This window comes from Pygoscelis adeliae, unplaced genomic scaffold (assembly GCF_000699105.1).
Source record: "Pygoscelis adeliae isolate BGI_AS28 unplaced genomic scaffold, ASM69910v1 Scaffold111, whole genome shotgun sequence".
Taxonomy (NCBI): Eukaryota; Metazoa; Chordata; class Aves; order Sphenisciformes; family Spheniscidae; genus Pygoscelis; species Pygoscelis adeliae.
The window spans coordinates 4,033,601-4,049,991 of NW_008824542.1; the positions used below are offsets into that span (position 1 = coordinate 4,033,601).

At 33.9% G+C, this 16,391-nt stretch overlaps 1 protein-coding gene across 2 annotated transcripts in view; it reads left to right on the forward strand.

Annotated features, from left to right (window-relative positions):
* CSMD3 (CUB and Sushi multiple domains 3) overlaps positions 1-16,391 on the forward strand; it is an 803,119-nt gene that overhangs the window by 598,640 nt on the left and 188,088 nt on the right. For both annotated transcript variants that reach the window (XM_009321682.1, XM_009321683.1), the window contains one exon: positions 6,250-6,366. In XM_009321682.1, the coding sequence (XP_009319957.1) occupies positions 6,250-6,366 (117 nt within the window). The remainder of the gene's footprint in view (positions 1-6,249; positions 6,367-16,391) is intronic.

The window sequence follows — 16,391 nt, forward strand, 5'->3', positions numbered from 1 at the left end:
TCTTTGGTACTGCTTTCCGTCTGTATGATGGTGCTCTCTCTCTCTCTCTCTCTGTATTTGTTGGTGTCTTTTTATTTCTAAAGTATTTCTGTATTTCTAAACAGCAACTAAAATACATATTTCTATATGAGATTGTCTTTTCCATATTCATTGTATTGCCAGAACAATTTTAGGTGCTTCGTCACATTCACATTTGCAGACTGATATCGATAATAAAAGTATCTGTAATTTGGAAGTTCGGAAGAAATTTGTTTACCATTTTTATATGTTAAAATTTCCTTTGCATGATTTTTTTTTTTTTTTAATTTCCTGGTAGTGATATATGAGTCACTATATTTGTTTTCTAATTTTTCTAATATTTGTTTATTAGTCTTGACTTAACCACTACAAGAAATCATTACAACTGAAGATCTCGTCATTTGGATTAAAAAGGATAAATAGAATGACATTTCATTATATCAGACTAGGAAAAACAGCAATCAATGATTTAATATGTTAAACTCTAAAAACATACATTATGTCACCAAAAAATTTTTTTTCTTAACATACTCATTTAGACCAACTAAATATTAGGTATCCTAGCCTAGATTTTGAAACAGTGGTCCATTAGATAAGAAGTCAGTATCCCATTAGCAGTTCTTCAAGACATATTTTTCCACCTTTTGCAGAGTTTATGCACTGTTGTTCTTCATTTTTTATTGTATTTGTAGCTGTGTAATCAAATTTATCTGCATGACATAAAGCCATATTGGGCCATTCATTTTTAAGCAGTATTCCCCATTGATTCCACTGAGGAATGCTGCTTAAAAATGGATGGTGCAATATGGCACTTAAATCTGCAATTGCAATTAAATTCTATTAGAACTTAGCTGTAGGAGCTTGAAAGTAGGTAATCTGAAAGCAGTAGTAGGAATTAAAAGCTTCAAGCTGCAGAAAAAAATATTTGGTAGTAAAAATATTCATTTCTTCAAAAGATTTGAAGATTTGAAGATTTGAAGAGATTCGAGATTGATTCTCATACTTATGTAGTCCATTTTTCACAGTTCTTTTACTGAAGTTTTTCCTTGTGGGTTCTTTCTTTTGGTTAAACTGCAAAGACATGATGGAAAACATATGAGCAATAAGCGCATGGCAGGGGCTTTTAATCCTATAATGTTTTGCTGGACCTGTAGAAAATTTTACTTTATAGCAATAGTTAGGTGTAGATTACAGGGATCTGTGGTTTGGCTGTGTGATTTTGCCTCTCTGCAGTGATCATCTACATTTCTTTTACAACTAATATATGCTGAAACGTGAGAAAAGGTGTCACTGCTGATGGTAATGCATTTTATATTGTATTCTCTGTTTACTAATGCATTGCCATAAAGAGGTAAAATTTAGTTCTTTGACAAAGATGCATGAATACTAATGATCAAGATGGGTAATCTTCCAGATAAAAAAGCTTACCAATTTAAGATAAAGAGTGGGTGATACTTCGTTGTTGTTATGATAGAGCTTTTTCAAGGGCTGCAGGGAGTGCTATTTTACAAGGCAAGATACCGTTACAGTAAATTCAGCACACACAGAAAAGGAACTTTTTGCCATTAATGCTTAATAATGTTTCAAGGAAACAGTGAGCAATGCATCAACTCACTGATTCTTATCACATTCTTACCACAATCAAGTGCCTTTCCTTCCTATTAGTGTTCCATTGCTGATCCTGGAAAGCAGGACAAGGACAGCATACTGAGTAGTATTTTTATATGTCAGAGAATAAACTAAAGCAGAAATAAATGCAGAAAGTGATACAGTATTTCAGAGTCTAAGCAATCATTATTAAAATATACTGGAATAGTACTGGAGAATTACATTAGACAATATCATTTGCCTTTTGAACTTTTTTTTTTTGGTTGGATAGTTTGTTGGTTTGTTTTATTCTGCAGGATCTTTTTTCATTCCTAGGGAAATGGTGCTCAGCATTTGTTGCTTTTTTGTGTTAAATAACACAGTTTACATTTGTGGGTGTGATGGGTCTGTTAGAATTTTTAATGTAGGTAGACCTTTCAATGCACAGCATAATAATTAGACATGTTGATTTTCACAACCTTTCAGTTTTTAACTCTGTAGTTATTAGGAAATGAAATAAATCACTGCACTGTAAAACTGATGCAAAGGCAATGAGACCTACATAGCTGAAATAAGCATAAGTGAAAGTCAATGGGTAGCATTGTGGTAGTGGAATTATTATATCCAACCAAACAACTCGATACTAGATATTTTCCAGAAGCAAAAATATGTTTTATTTTTGTATCAAATTAATGTTTTTAATTCACTGTAGCTATGGTTTCATGTCCCTGGATCCATCTTTGATTTCTGAATAGTAATGTTTAGTGATGGTCAGGGTAGAATCTCCTCTTCCTGAAACTTCTGGCATTTTAAAGTAAGCATTTCCCAAAAGGTAAGGAAGGAAATATAGACAGTGAACTCTATGGGTTTACTAAAATATCAGATAAACCTCTTCCTCTTTCCTGATACATTCAGAAAGGTCTTGGAGGACAGTCTTGCTTCTGTAAGAACTAATGATTTACCACCTCATGTTTTATGAAGTTAAACATTTTCTCAGATTGCAAAGGTCAACTGTGTGCTTACATCTTAATTCAACTTTTCTTTATACTATTTGTTTTTGAGACCCAGGAATGTGAATTCTTGTGACGATAAAGAGTCATTATAGCAGCAGTTGGAAAAAAATGGGAGCTCTATAAGGGAAAAGGTAAACTCAGAAAGGGCAGAGTGAAAAAGTCCAGAATGAGAACACCAAGTGAAAGAAATTACTATGAAATACTCAATGCAAGTATTTTGTTGTTGCTGCAAATTAAACTTTACATATGTCAGAGTGACAAATAGTTTGTCTCTAAGTCCAATCTGTACTGAGCACATTGTAGCACAGGCTGCAGGCAACTCTGTTGAGAGACTTTGCACCTAAAGGAGTGGAAATCCTGCTTCCAGCCTTGTACTGTGTCTCTTGTCCTCTTATGTGACCAGATATACACCCACTATACAAGCAGTGCAGATGAATGTTGCTTTCATGGGGCCCGATGTGTGGAGAAAACATTTAGATGTTTTAGATTTAGACAGCGTGTCATACAAACATTTTAATTAATATCAATTATAAAAAGAAAATGGCATTATCTCCACCTTTTAGAGACATTGAAGTTGTTTTAATCAGACTTTAGGATTAATGAGAATTCTCAGATTTTTGAAGATGTTAAATTGTATTTTGTATTTTTTTTTAATTTGCAAAAATTTCTGGGTTTAATCACTTCTAGAAATCTATGCACATTTGTTAATAAAATTATTTTGTGTGATTATTTTTATACCAGCTGTGATAATACTACCTTTCAAATATTGTGAAATATTTTGGTTAGACATATACATAGTTATATAATAATTCTACCTCAGAGAATCAAGAACACTTTGAAAGTGTACTAGCTTTCTTAAATTCTTGTGTATGACACAAACAGGATTAATTTCTGTGTTCTCCTAGCTTTAAAAAAATGTCCTGGTGACATCACTTTAACGTTACAGTATGTTATCAATATTATACAGTGTTACAACATCAACACAACATCAACAGTTACATATTTAGTAAAGATATAACTCAAAAGTCACTGTTGATTTTAGATACACAACTATGAATATCAATATTTTGTAGGGTAAGACATTGCACTAAAGTGAATAAAAACCTGTAAAATTTGCACTAAATTTGATTTTTATTTGTTCGAAAAATTATGCATGTTAAGTTAAATGAATTTATGGAAAAATGTATGTTTATTTAAAAGAAACTTTTTATTATTATTTTGTTCTGTTTTAAGCATACTAGTAGTTTTGTAAAATCACAAATACCTTGTTTGACTGCCTAACTTGTAGGAATAAAAAAAAAATAAGGGTATAAAAATCCAGACTTTATAAGTAATGGTCCACTATATGCTGAGTACCAAATATATAGCTATTAACTTAATTTTAAGTATTGCTATTGTGTGCTATTACTTCAAGTTTTATTAAAAATTAAGAGTGAAATTCTGTCCCTTTTGGTGCCAATGGCATTGACTTCAGTGGAATCATAATTTTACCCTGAATTTGCACATTATTGTATATCTGCTGATTAGGGAAGTATAATAATGATATGAGTGCTGGAGTGGGACAGTATTATTGGTCTTTGTTTCAGTAACTCATTTATTCAACTCACAAACAGTAAAGAAGGAAATGGGGTTAGAGAGAAGCAATAAGCTTTTTGGCAGTCTTATTTCTCTAGTTTTAGTGCTTTTGTTGCTTATATTCTTCCATATTCTCTTCCGTTTCATCCAAAATCTGGAATAGAAAATCTTGAGTACTTGCAAGCTGGTAAGCAAATCTGTTTTCATAAAAAATATTTACTACATTCAGCTAGTGAAGAGTTTCTAGTTTGTGTTTTTCAAATAACTTAAGGCAAGTAAGTCCCTGGATGCGAGGCTCAGCCAAGGCTCTATTGCTTCTTAGCAAAAAGTACCAATAATTCTATTATCTAAATACATTTTCACAAGAAGGCATGAATTTCTGATATTTCACATGATGGTGGATTGAGGGAGGACACTGAGATTATTCTTTTAGCCACAGGGAACAATATTCCATGTATGTATGGTAGTCTTAGTGCTTACTCCATATCTCAGAGTGGGTGCCTATCAGTAAAGCTGTACTGAGCATCGCCAAGACTATGTCCTGTTCTGGGTCCTGACTGATTTGCTAATCTCTAATATATGTGCCACATCTACCACATGCACATGCACATACATAAGCAAAAGTCAAGATCCTTCTGTTGACCTATTTCAAATACCATGTCTTTTATGCCAGCCCATTAAATAATTTACAAATTGTATATGCAGACTGGAGCAATAGGTACCACTGCTCCTGTTTCAGGTACACAGTCTGTCAAACTCTGCAGCTACACCATACTGAAAGGAACCCATGCTAATGCAAATTACAGAAATCCATGCTCAAAGCAATGGGGCCTTAAGTTGCTAGCATTATAAGATGTGTTCTTTTCATGGTATACTCTACCATACATTTTGTGTGACTTAACTAAAAGTAGTCTTAAAACACGTGATTTGTAGCTACGCTAATAAATTACTTGTATTTAGTATGACAAGTAATGAGATAAAATCTTCTGAAATAATAGTAAGAAAATGATCTTTTTCTTATTTAATATAATTCAGAAGATATTAATGTTTTGAGAGCATACCGCAAAAAAACAGATTTTTTTGTGTTTAGCAAATGAAACACTGAGTAGTACTTATTTTAGAAAGTCACTTACGTCTTAACTGAGGAAACAAATTTGTTAAATAGATATGTTAACTTTAAACTCATTAAAAAATATTTTACAGTCCAAAATGGTTGGAAGAAATATTCTAAACAGATACCATAATCTTGACAACAAATTAAACTACTAAATTACAAAGTGTGTATGAGAAGCAGGTAATAGACATAGGAAAACACTAACACATATGACTGTTTCATATAAATGCACCTGAACATCTGATGAAGAAAAAGCACTGTTTCTTGTTTGACAGTTTGAATAATGCCAAATGCTAACTTCTATTGTTAACCTTAGGAAAATTATGTTGTTGTAGTAAACAGCATTGTTATTTATCTGCCATTTTATCAAGTATTATAGCTATTAATGGTATAAACATGATGTTTCTGTGATAATGAAAAGTGTTTGTTCATAACTTTATATATATAATATAAATAATTGAGATATAGGTAAGTGGTACATCATGTTCAGTCAAGGAATCCTAATTTTCTTATTTCAGTAGTTCTATACATTATTTTGAAGTGTGAGTCTATTGGCATGAGTAAGAATTTACTAGTGTGCAGAAGGGCTGCATAATCTATGCTTTTATCAGAGTATAAAACATCATACGAATGAATAATAGTTTTGTATGCTGTGAATAATAGCATACTGTGTATAAAGCACATCATTATTTTGTTAAGATGGTTGATAAGTGGTAAAGAAAAACAATAATTGATCTGGAAAACTGCAGAGTGCTATCAATGTTCTTTTGATATATGGGAAAGTTGTGCATACTCAGTACTTCACAGGATATACAAATTTAATCCAGTGTAGAAGTGTAATAAAATTTACTGTAATAGCATATACCAACATACAACAAATCACTTTAAACTGATTTTTTTCTGATATTATGTTATTCAAAACTTATTATCCTCACTTTCTAGCACCCTGTGGAAGCCGGTCAACAGGCTCTGAAGGAACTGTATTATCACCAAACTACCCCAAAAATTATAGTGTTGGTCACAACTGTGTTTACTCTATCACTGTTCCTAAGGAATTTGGTAAGTAGGTCTGGTCTCATTCGTATCTTTTTGTTGCTTGGATACTTTCAACAATTCTGGATGATTTGTATGATTGCTTTTATATTAAACATATTAATGTGAAAAAGCTGGTTTAAAATGAAATTTCTGTTTATACTTTTTATCATTTTTATAGTGCACTATTTTCTCAGAATGCTTATATTTACCATTCTCTTTTGAAATTACTGTTGTTCATTTATTTTTTTCTCACTGTGAAAATGAACACGTAACTTAAAATATGGCTGTGATGCTAGTCAAATATATTAGTGGTACCAGTTAAGGTTTCTTTTCACCCAAGATCATGTGCGAAGGCTCTAGAAAGTGTAGCATAGCTCCAGTAAGTCCACATAAGCAGGGGAAGCAACGTTTGTCTTAAATCTATGGTAATATTGCTGTCATAATCCTTGGCTTGTCTGCATCATGAGGCAATGGCATAGTCTTTCCTGAGGAATGAAATTAGAACAGCATGTGTCTGTCTGGTTTTTATAGATTCCTAGACCCTCCATCAAAACTTCATTCCCATCCTAACATTTTTTCTGATGACTAGATGAATCTTTTAAAGATGTCTTCTGTACCACACAAAGACAGGGCTTTTACAGCACTGTTTTATCTCTCTGGATTTATGAATTATTTTATCTCACTTTATTATTAAACAATGCCTATGATGACAGCTGATAGTTTGTTGTTCACTGTGACTCCTTGGTAAGCAGTATGCCACATACTGAATATAATTTATTCTTTAAATATCCGTGCTTCAGATTTATGCTTGGATAAGTAGGACTTTATTCTGACCCACTGCTTACATTTCAGTTCGTCAAATACCAGGTGCCTGGGGATAGGGATGGGTATTTATTAATCTTCCTTCATGTTGATTCTGCAAACATTTCATCCAAATTAAAGACAATGCTTAAATTGCTGTGTATCCATCTGCCATACTCATGATGACTGAACTCCCTTAATATCCAATTAATTTGTTCTTATGTATAGCATAGAGGTGCATAGGCTACTACAAAATAAACAGGTTTTTAAAAGTATTGTCTCCTAAGCCATGGGAATCTCTACTTATTCCTCTAGAACATTCAGAAAAAATTGAACACATTTGCATAATTCTTGATTTATTTCTAGCTGTTACAAGCATATGCTTTTGACCTGGCTAATTTGTTTTAGATAAACTGGAAAGACTATGTCCTCCCATTTCCATCAAATCTAATAATTCTTCATTTATGACACAGATGTCAACAGGTAAAGAGTTAAAATTACTACAATAAAGGATTTAAAATGTTAATGCTCTTTATAATATCTAATATATGATATTAATATCTTTGACATTCTGGATGGAAATGTAATTTTGTGATTTCTGGAAATAAAGACAGAATTCCCAAAACAAGACATGGAAATGGGGAAAGTTCCCACTGTTCTGCATAGTTACTTGGAATAATCTGACAAATACTCATTTTCTTTACACACTAAGCATGTCAAGAACAGTATTATGGAATTCTGTTTGACCCTTTCACAGTGCTTATACCAAAAAAACAAAAATACTGATGCAAAAAAGGAAAATCATGGTTTAGATATGGTTAACCCTGACATAAAAGGATTCAGCAACGTACTGGGGGTATGATTATGATAGAGTATCTGTTATTTCTTTCAAGCTCTTTGTCTGTCCTACCTCGGGATAGACCTTTACTCGTTTTCTTGTGTTTAAACAGTGTATTTTGACAATTACACCAGGTACCTGTAGAATAGATCATGGAAGTATTTAGTCCACTTTTGTGAATACAGAAAACATGAATGCTTTTGTGTTGAAAGAGAAAGGGAAAAAACATACCTGGCAGTAGCCATTCAAAAATGAGGATGACATGACACATCAAATAGGCCAAAACAAGTATTTCCATTTTAGCTGCTTTTTTTCAATGATACTCCTACATTAATAGGGAGCAGAATTCCTTGCACCCAAAAGCTCAAATTTTAGATATGAATCTTTGTTTGAATTATACAGTGGTGTATTTTTTTTTGGTAAGTTATTAATATGGGTTTTTTTCCTGACCCATGCTCTTTCTCTAATCTGTTGTTACTAAAATCATTCCTGTAACAACCATTAAGAAAGTCAAAGTAATTTTGACAATCGATTTAACCTGTTTTCTGCACTCAAGATAATTATCTCAGTCTGCAATTTTAAAGATTTGTGTAATGAATATGTTTTATCTAATAGCTTTCATCCCTATTGAATACAATATATTCAAGTACAGTTGCAGAGAAGGATAGCTATAAATTTTTAATGCTGAGCTGTTTAAGATCAGTTGTAGGAAATTATTACCTGTAACTCTATTACTTTGGGTCCTGACAGGAGACATTGCATTAAGAAAAGAGTCTTTGCTTGCACTACTTGATATGGATTGTGTAGGGATCACTCACTGACAAGATGGTCCCCAAAAAATGCTGGCCTTTGTGGATAAAACCACCAGATTTCATCTTGAATTCACTTGCTAATGTGCAGCATGACATGTAGATTTGTCAGAGATTATTCACAATAACAAAGAGTTGAAACAAGGGTTTTGGAGAATGAAAGGGTACTCCAGCAAAGCTGCTGACGTAAGATAATTTAAAGTAATTTTCCTGAAGAAAACAGCAAAAGCTCTTCTTCCATAATCTTCCCTATGGCTCCAACTTTCAATGTGAAATATAGCATTCAAATATTTGCTGAATGAACCTCTTCAGGAACTATTTTGTCATCTAATACAATATATGAGATCTTATAATAGAGTACAGTTTAAAAGAAAAGCTAAAACCAGGTCAATATAGAAAAAAACACAAACAATGGAATAGCATATTCAGTGTGTAGAAGGGAACTCATCGGCCTGGATTAGTTTTTGATGGAGTGAAAAGAAAAGCTATTTCATGTGCAGCTTTTCAGGTTCTCAAGCCCAAAATTCTGTGGAAAAGTCATTGCAGTGTGGACTTTTTTTCAATGTTTCATTATTCTGTCATGCAGAATCACAGTTGCAATATTTCATACCATGACAGGATTAAGCTAGAAGATAAACGATTCACAAAAGTACACAGTATGCCACAGGCAAAATCTTTTGTAAACATGGAAGACTCATCTTCTTTGACACTCTCCCACTGATATTTTAAAATGGTGTAATGACCGTTAATTGTTCAACACTGAAATCCAGCACTGGTTACAATTAAAATGCAGATGTTTAAGATTTTAGTTTGGTTTCCTGCTGCACATGAATTAATTTGTATGCTCTGCTCTGCGTAAGTGTCATATATACTTCTATTTCAATTAATATTTTTAACAGTAAAATAATTTTTTTTATCAACTTGCCTCAGCAAATGGCTTTCCTTTCTGTTAGAGCAAAAAGATAGGTTGAACATACACAGTAAGATATGTAAGTGCAGTTTATGAGCTATGATATCAGAAAATTAAGTATCGATTCTTAGTGACCATCAAAAAATACGAAATTTAAATCAGAGCTCTTTTTTCCTACAAAGAAGCTAAAAAATATGTATATAATTGGGAAAATGTCTAGTTACTATGGAGACTATATTTGCTTTACATTTACAGCAAGATATAATATTAAAAAAATGACAAACGCTTTATTGATAAGCATGACATTTTGGGACAAGATTTCTTAGAACTTTGGCAATGAAGGTAGACCCAGTTTGCTTACTATAAATAGGGAAGTTAAAATCCGTTATTCTCTTCAATTCCTGAATAACTGGCTTGTATTCACAGATAGCTTTCTATCATACAGTTATACCATTTTCAGCTTTTCTTTGTGTCTTTTCTTGAATTTCTATGTTATGAGGTAGCCCTGAATTATTGTAAATAAACAACAGAGAGAAGAAACAAATAGAGCCAAACAGCAGGGGGTTGGGATTATTATTATTATTAATTATTATTATTATTTAGCTCCTTTAAAGACTAATTTTTTGCAAATACTGGAAAGTACATGTACAACTTTTATTCCGCCAGTGAAGACACACATTGAGCAAACAATGTTGTCAACGTGTTTTCTCTTAACAGCTCACTGCATCTAGGACTGTTAGACAGCTTAAAAGCTGTGTCACACTAGAGTTATTTCAGTACTGTTTGATTTGATTTCAACCTCAGTTTACATTTGGAAAGAAAAAAAAGATAGGCAAGGACAGATCATAAGTAGCAGAATGTCCCAAATGGCAACCTCACATCAAGAAGGAATAAGAACCAAATGGTATTTATGATAATACTTAGCTGCATTAAAGTAAAACATTTCCTTTTAATAACTTGAATCCATCATCACTGCTGTGTACATCTTACTTTCCTTTAAGAATTGTGGCAGACACATATGGACTGACATTTTTAAAATGTGGAGGATTTAACTCTCCATCTTAAATTATAATGAATGGAAATGTCTGGCTGAATATCTAGCTTTAATGTTTTTAACCATGAACTAAGCAATTATGGAATTAAGCAATACTTTGCTGAATGGGAGGTAGAGGTGATAGAGGATGATCTGAAATATCAAAACGCTACCATAGGCAGGAATCTTATTCTGTTTCCTAGCCTCTTTTCATACAAGTAACCACTTCAAAGTCAGTGGGACTGCATTGTCCAAACCATGATTACTTGTCAGCAAAATGGAGTGAAACCACAAAGACTGCTCCAAATGCTTGTATGCCCAACTGCATAAAGGCTTAAGACACTAATTTCAGGAGAAAGGGACAATGATCCGGCTTGTACCATGTATTTTATAAAAAGTAAGTCAGCCCACCTTTCCTTCCCAAAAAGAGAATGACTTCAAAACCACATGACTTCCAAGAAAAGTGATCATTATTTATTTGTACATTTTGAAAAATATTTTTTTTTCCAGGTAATCATAAAACTGTATTTTTTAAGACAAATTCTTCTTCTTTTTGCATATGTGTTTACAAGAACTTGGCATGAAGACAGAAAAGCTGACTGTATCACAGGACATTTCATATAAAAACTAAAAATATTTTAAAAAGTTGAATCACTTAATCCAGAAATTTAATGAAATTCAATTTAGTTAAGCGTGACAACTAGTTAGATTAGGTGTATGGTAGTTCAGTTTTCTGAATTATTTTCTCAGTTTTCTGAAGTATAGAGTGAATATCATGCAATACTGAGGATGTACATACAAATATTAACAATAGGAAGACGTATTTGCTGTATGAGTAAAACCAATAGATGATAGAAAGTTCATGCCCCTTTTCCCTTTTTGTTGGCATTCTTTCAACTCTGTTGCCCTGTTGTCATTTCTCTTTTTAACACCATTCTGTTAATGCAAGATTTTTGAAGGATCTTGTACTAGCATCTGAAAACATTAGAATGATGTTTAGTAAATTTTTAAAACTGAGCTTCGATAGATCAGCATTAAAAAGTGTATGGAAGTCCTTTTCTTCAATTTTCTCCAGTCAGCTAACTAAGCTTCATTCAAAAGTACATAGACAGCAGTGTTATCTGTGACAGAATTTAGAAACTCTGGCCAGAACTGCGACATCATTGTGCAAAGGGTATCAGGCAGACACAGAAGTGGTTTTCATCCCAGAGACGATAAGCCTAATTAAGGTAATATGCAATCAGACATACAATTGGCAAAGTATTCTTTCTTTTTTTTCTTTTTTTTGGATGTATTATCAGTATGGAAAGGAAACACCTGCAACATTGGTGTAAATGCTGCTGTATGTTAATTTAGCTCATTGCCAGAATATTATTTCGATTTGAAAATTCTCTGAGTGGACTTAACTCTGGCGGGTACATGTCTTTTCATTTGACTCTTTTGTCAAGTTAATTCTGAGAGTTAATGAAGAACACTGAATGGGGATAAGAATGGAATCAGGTTGCCTAGAGCCAGAAAAATATGTAGGTTGTGTACATTGTGCTAGAAACAAATAATACACCCTCCCACCACAATGGAAATTGAATATTCTCAGTGTGCATTCAATGTGCATTGAATGACTGAATATGAATTTATTTTCCACTATTATTTTGATTAAATATAAAAAATAAACTATTTGTTTGAAATGTACGATGCATTTTTAAGGCATGGTTTATTTCTTCCTTAAAGTAAGAATATTATATAGCTATATGATAAATACAATAAAAATGGGTAGAATCTAGCTTATTGTATTGTGTGCATTTTAGCAAGAGAAGAATGTATAGGTGGTGAGCCAGAAACATAAGAAAATTTAGTAGTCTATCTTCTGCACAATAAATGGACATAAAAAGCTTAATGGGGAAAAAAAAAATCTTCATCCGTGAGTGTAAGATCTGGACATTTGGAGTCAGATGCAGTGACATGATTTGTGTTTTAATCTGTATAATCCAAGTGGGGATGCTCTAAATCTGTGAATGTATCTTGTCTTGAAGAGCTGCCCTTAAACATTGCTGATTGATGTGCATATATGTTTTAGGCTTGCATGCAAAGCAAATAGGTGTATGTACATGTAATTTAATCCTTTGATGGGATATGTTTCCTCTTGGTTTAGTTAGGTACGTAACTATGGAAGTTAGATATCTAGCCTAAACCATTCAGATGCTTGCTTTAATCAACAGAGAGAGATACATATTCCCATGCCATGATTCATCCCATCTAAAACATCTATCTGCAGTTTTTGGAAGGAGATAAATTCTTTGTAATGTAAAAGAAGCAGCACATATTTGTTCTGGCAGCTACCGTGGGTTAAATGAATTAGAGAACATTGCTGCTAGTGTAATCTACATCCATCCAGTAGGTGGGTGGGTATATGGTAAGACTGGCAATTTCAGATACATTTCAGTTAGCAGCCGTTTAGGGGCTTGAGCTTGGGTGATCCAAATTCAAGCTTTACTTAGTGATTCCTCATCCTCAAGTCTTTTAAATCTAACACTGGAGGCAAACAGAATCTGTGTCTTATTATTAAGCATATATTAGACAATAACATTTCTGCTTGTTTAAGTCGTGTTAGATCACATACTCAAGAAGAACTTCAGGTGATGGACTGCATTGTGTTAGATATTCTACAGGAACAGGAAGCCATGGCCTATAGCCTGTCTACACAATGAATACATAATGGATTTATGTTGCCATCTGGAAAAAGAAAATGAAAGGCAGAACTAGTTATATGCTGGAAATATTTTTGTTATGTTTTGTTGGGGTTTTTTTGTTTCATTTTGTTTTTTAACAAGTATTAAGTATTTTCTTCTCCAGAATATATAAGAAATGTACCTTAAAGTGCTACTTAAAATATAAATATTTTCAGAGTTTGGTATAAAATGAATTATAATGGAAGAATTTAGGTTACATATGCAAACTAGGAAATTATTTTCCCATTGATGTAAAAATTTCTTTATTTGAAGAATATTTTGCAAGTTTTAACAAGGTTGTGTGAAAGATTTTTATTTTTAATTATATTTCAAACACAGCAATAATGCTGACTACTTAATTCAGATATGAATAGGCTAGTAGCAATATAGTGTATATTGAAGACACCTGGTAGATAGTGAATATATTTTTATCATACTGTTAAGTACACATGAGCTACTGTGCTACCTGCTCTTCATAAAATAGCTGGAGATTGCAGTCTAAGATTTTGGGAGAATAGAGGTGAGCATTAGTTGTATAACTATTAACTTCTGGTTTGCTTTTCTAATTCAAGGCCAAGTTTGTGTCATTCAGATGCTGAGTATATAATTTAAAGACGTGCCAGAAGGTCATTTCACATCACTTTCCACTTATCTATGAATCTCCTAGGTTTATGAGAGGAAGGACTGGCAGGTTTTATATATGCAAACTCACAGCTGGGGAGTATTTCATTCATTGGTTCAGTGCTTAACGTGCTTGCCAAGTAAGCAGATGCCAATAAAAAAAGTCACCATAGGGTGACTTTTAAAGGAGATGAAACTATTCAATGTATTTTTTAAATAAAATTTGAGATTTATTATTTTAGTTGCTTAATATGATTTGAAGTCACTTTTTCAATGCTGTTTTTAGATTTTTTCAATAAAAATGATTAATTTTGGCTCAAATATTAATGATGTTTTTGAATATAATAATGGCAAATTTAATACAGACCACTAAATAGCTTAAGCTGTTGAGTTTGACTATAAAGACATGGCAACAGTATAGCTGTCTTTTTAATAGCCTAATAACAAAGTGGAATGATGATAAGACCACATCTGTGGTCTTCGAAGAAATTGAGGGCTTCATAATGAGTAAAATAATTTGACTATAATGCCAATGAACTGATGAAAGATTTCTGAAGATTTATTTTTTCTTTCTGAGCAGTGTGACTCCAGCTGCTCCAAATATTTAATTATCAAACCTTGTTCACAGAAAAGGCTGTTATTAAAATAGCTGAAATTAGTCTGTGTTCCTGATTCCAAATGACAGAGGACAGACTACATTACATTTGTCACTTACATGCTTTCCAATACATGTTACTATCCTGAGAAGACTAAGTGGTGGCAGATTTTCTAAACAATTCTGGTTTTTTGTTAGGTTCACTTCTTAGGACAGGATTGAAGTACTTTAGCAGCACAATACCAAAAGCTTGCATCACCGTTGATTAGGTCCTTTTAATGTAAAGTTATATTGATAATGAAGGTGTCATTTTTACTCTTAATCTCGGTATGAGTGAAAAAAACTGCTTTCTCACTCTTCAAGCCTGGCCAGCATGGGGTTGATTAGGTGGTGCAAAATTGCTTACTTCTGACCAGCAGACTTCTGAGATTGCATCCTGCCCCCCTGCCAACAAATGTCTGCACTAGATGAGAGCCTTCCTCATTCCTCCTGTTGGAACAAGGCCACAGTCCACCTCATAATTCACCTAGCTGCGTATGAAGCCAGGCAGAGAGCAGGTAAGCTCTCTCTGGAGAGCCTGACTCTTCTAGGATTAGCTAGGCTGTGGAAATTTATAGTTCTACTCTTCATTCCTAGGAAATACAGATAACAAAATAATCAAGGGAAAGCAGTTACATCAGTCTTTCCTGATGGAAAAAAGAGCTCTTACAGCTTGTGATTCTTCTAGAATCATTAATTTTGCATATATGTCTACATAAAATCCCAGACAACTGGAAAGGCTAACAGTACTTCTATTTAGAATAAGATATAGTTTGTCTGATAGGGTACACTTCTCATATGATAGAAATGAATGAGGCTTCAATTTCCCTCAGGCTAAAGAAAGTCTAAAACTCTATTCACCTACTCTCCTAGTTCTTTAAATAATGGGCTATACAAAATTATGAAAAATGCAAATCATACCAGCCCCACAAACCAGTCTAGACTTCATCTAAGCCACCAAGGGCTCTGGAGCAGAGGATCATGCCGGGGGACCCTTCCCAAAGCGGCAAAATGGTGGCAAAACCCCCAAAGGCAACAGTGCAGGGGGTGAGAGGGTGCCCCAGCGCCCACCCCCCGCAAGCTCACTTCCTTCAGAAAAGTTATGACATCACTCTGGATTTACAGTGCCATGAAGAAGCTCCATGAGTGGCATTTTCTGGACCCAAAGATGGGTCTGTATGCACTGTATGAGTGGCACTTGCATGATCAGGATATGAGATTTCACAATCTTTGAATAAACTGTCATATTCTCCCCATTAAAATGTAAGACCATCCAGTGGGAGCCTCAGACTTACGTAGAACAAGGCATGGACAAGCCACAAGGCATTTTCTTCCTATCAAGAACTGCTGCAGAGCAGTGCACCAAAAATCACAGAATTCCCTTGACAGCTTTCCAGCTAATATCCTGCAAGCATACAGCTGTCCAGGTCTCCGGCTGCAGGGAGTGCCTGAGCCTGTCAGCTGTACCGGAGGGCAGCAGAGACACCACCTGTGTGCGGTGTGACCAGGAGGATGATCTGCTCAGCCTGGTGGCAGAGCTGAAGGAGGAAGTGGAAAGGTTAAGGAGTATCCGGGAGTGTGAGAGGGAGATAGATTGGTGGAGCTGCACCCTACCATCCCTGAGGCAAAGGCAGCAGATGGAGGCTCCATGAGAAGCAGAGGATCCCCTGTCTTCTT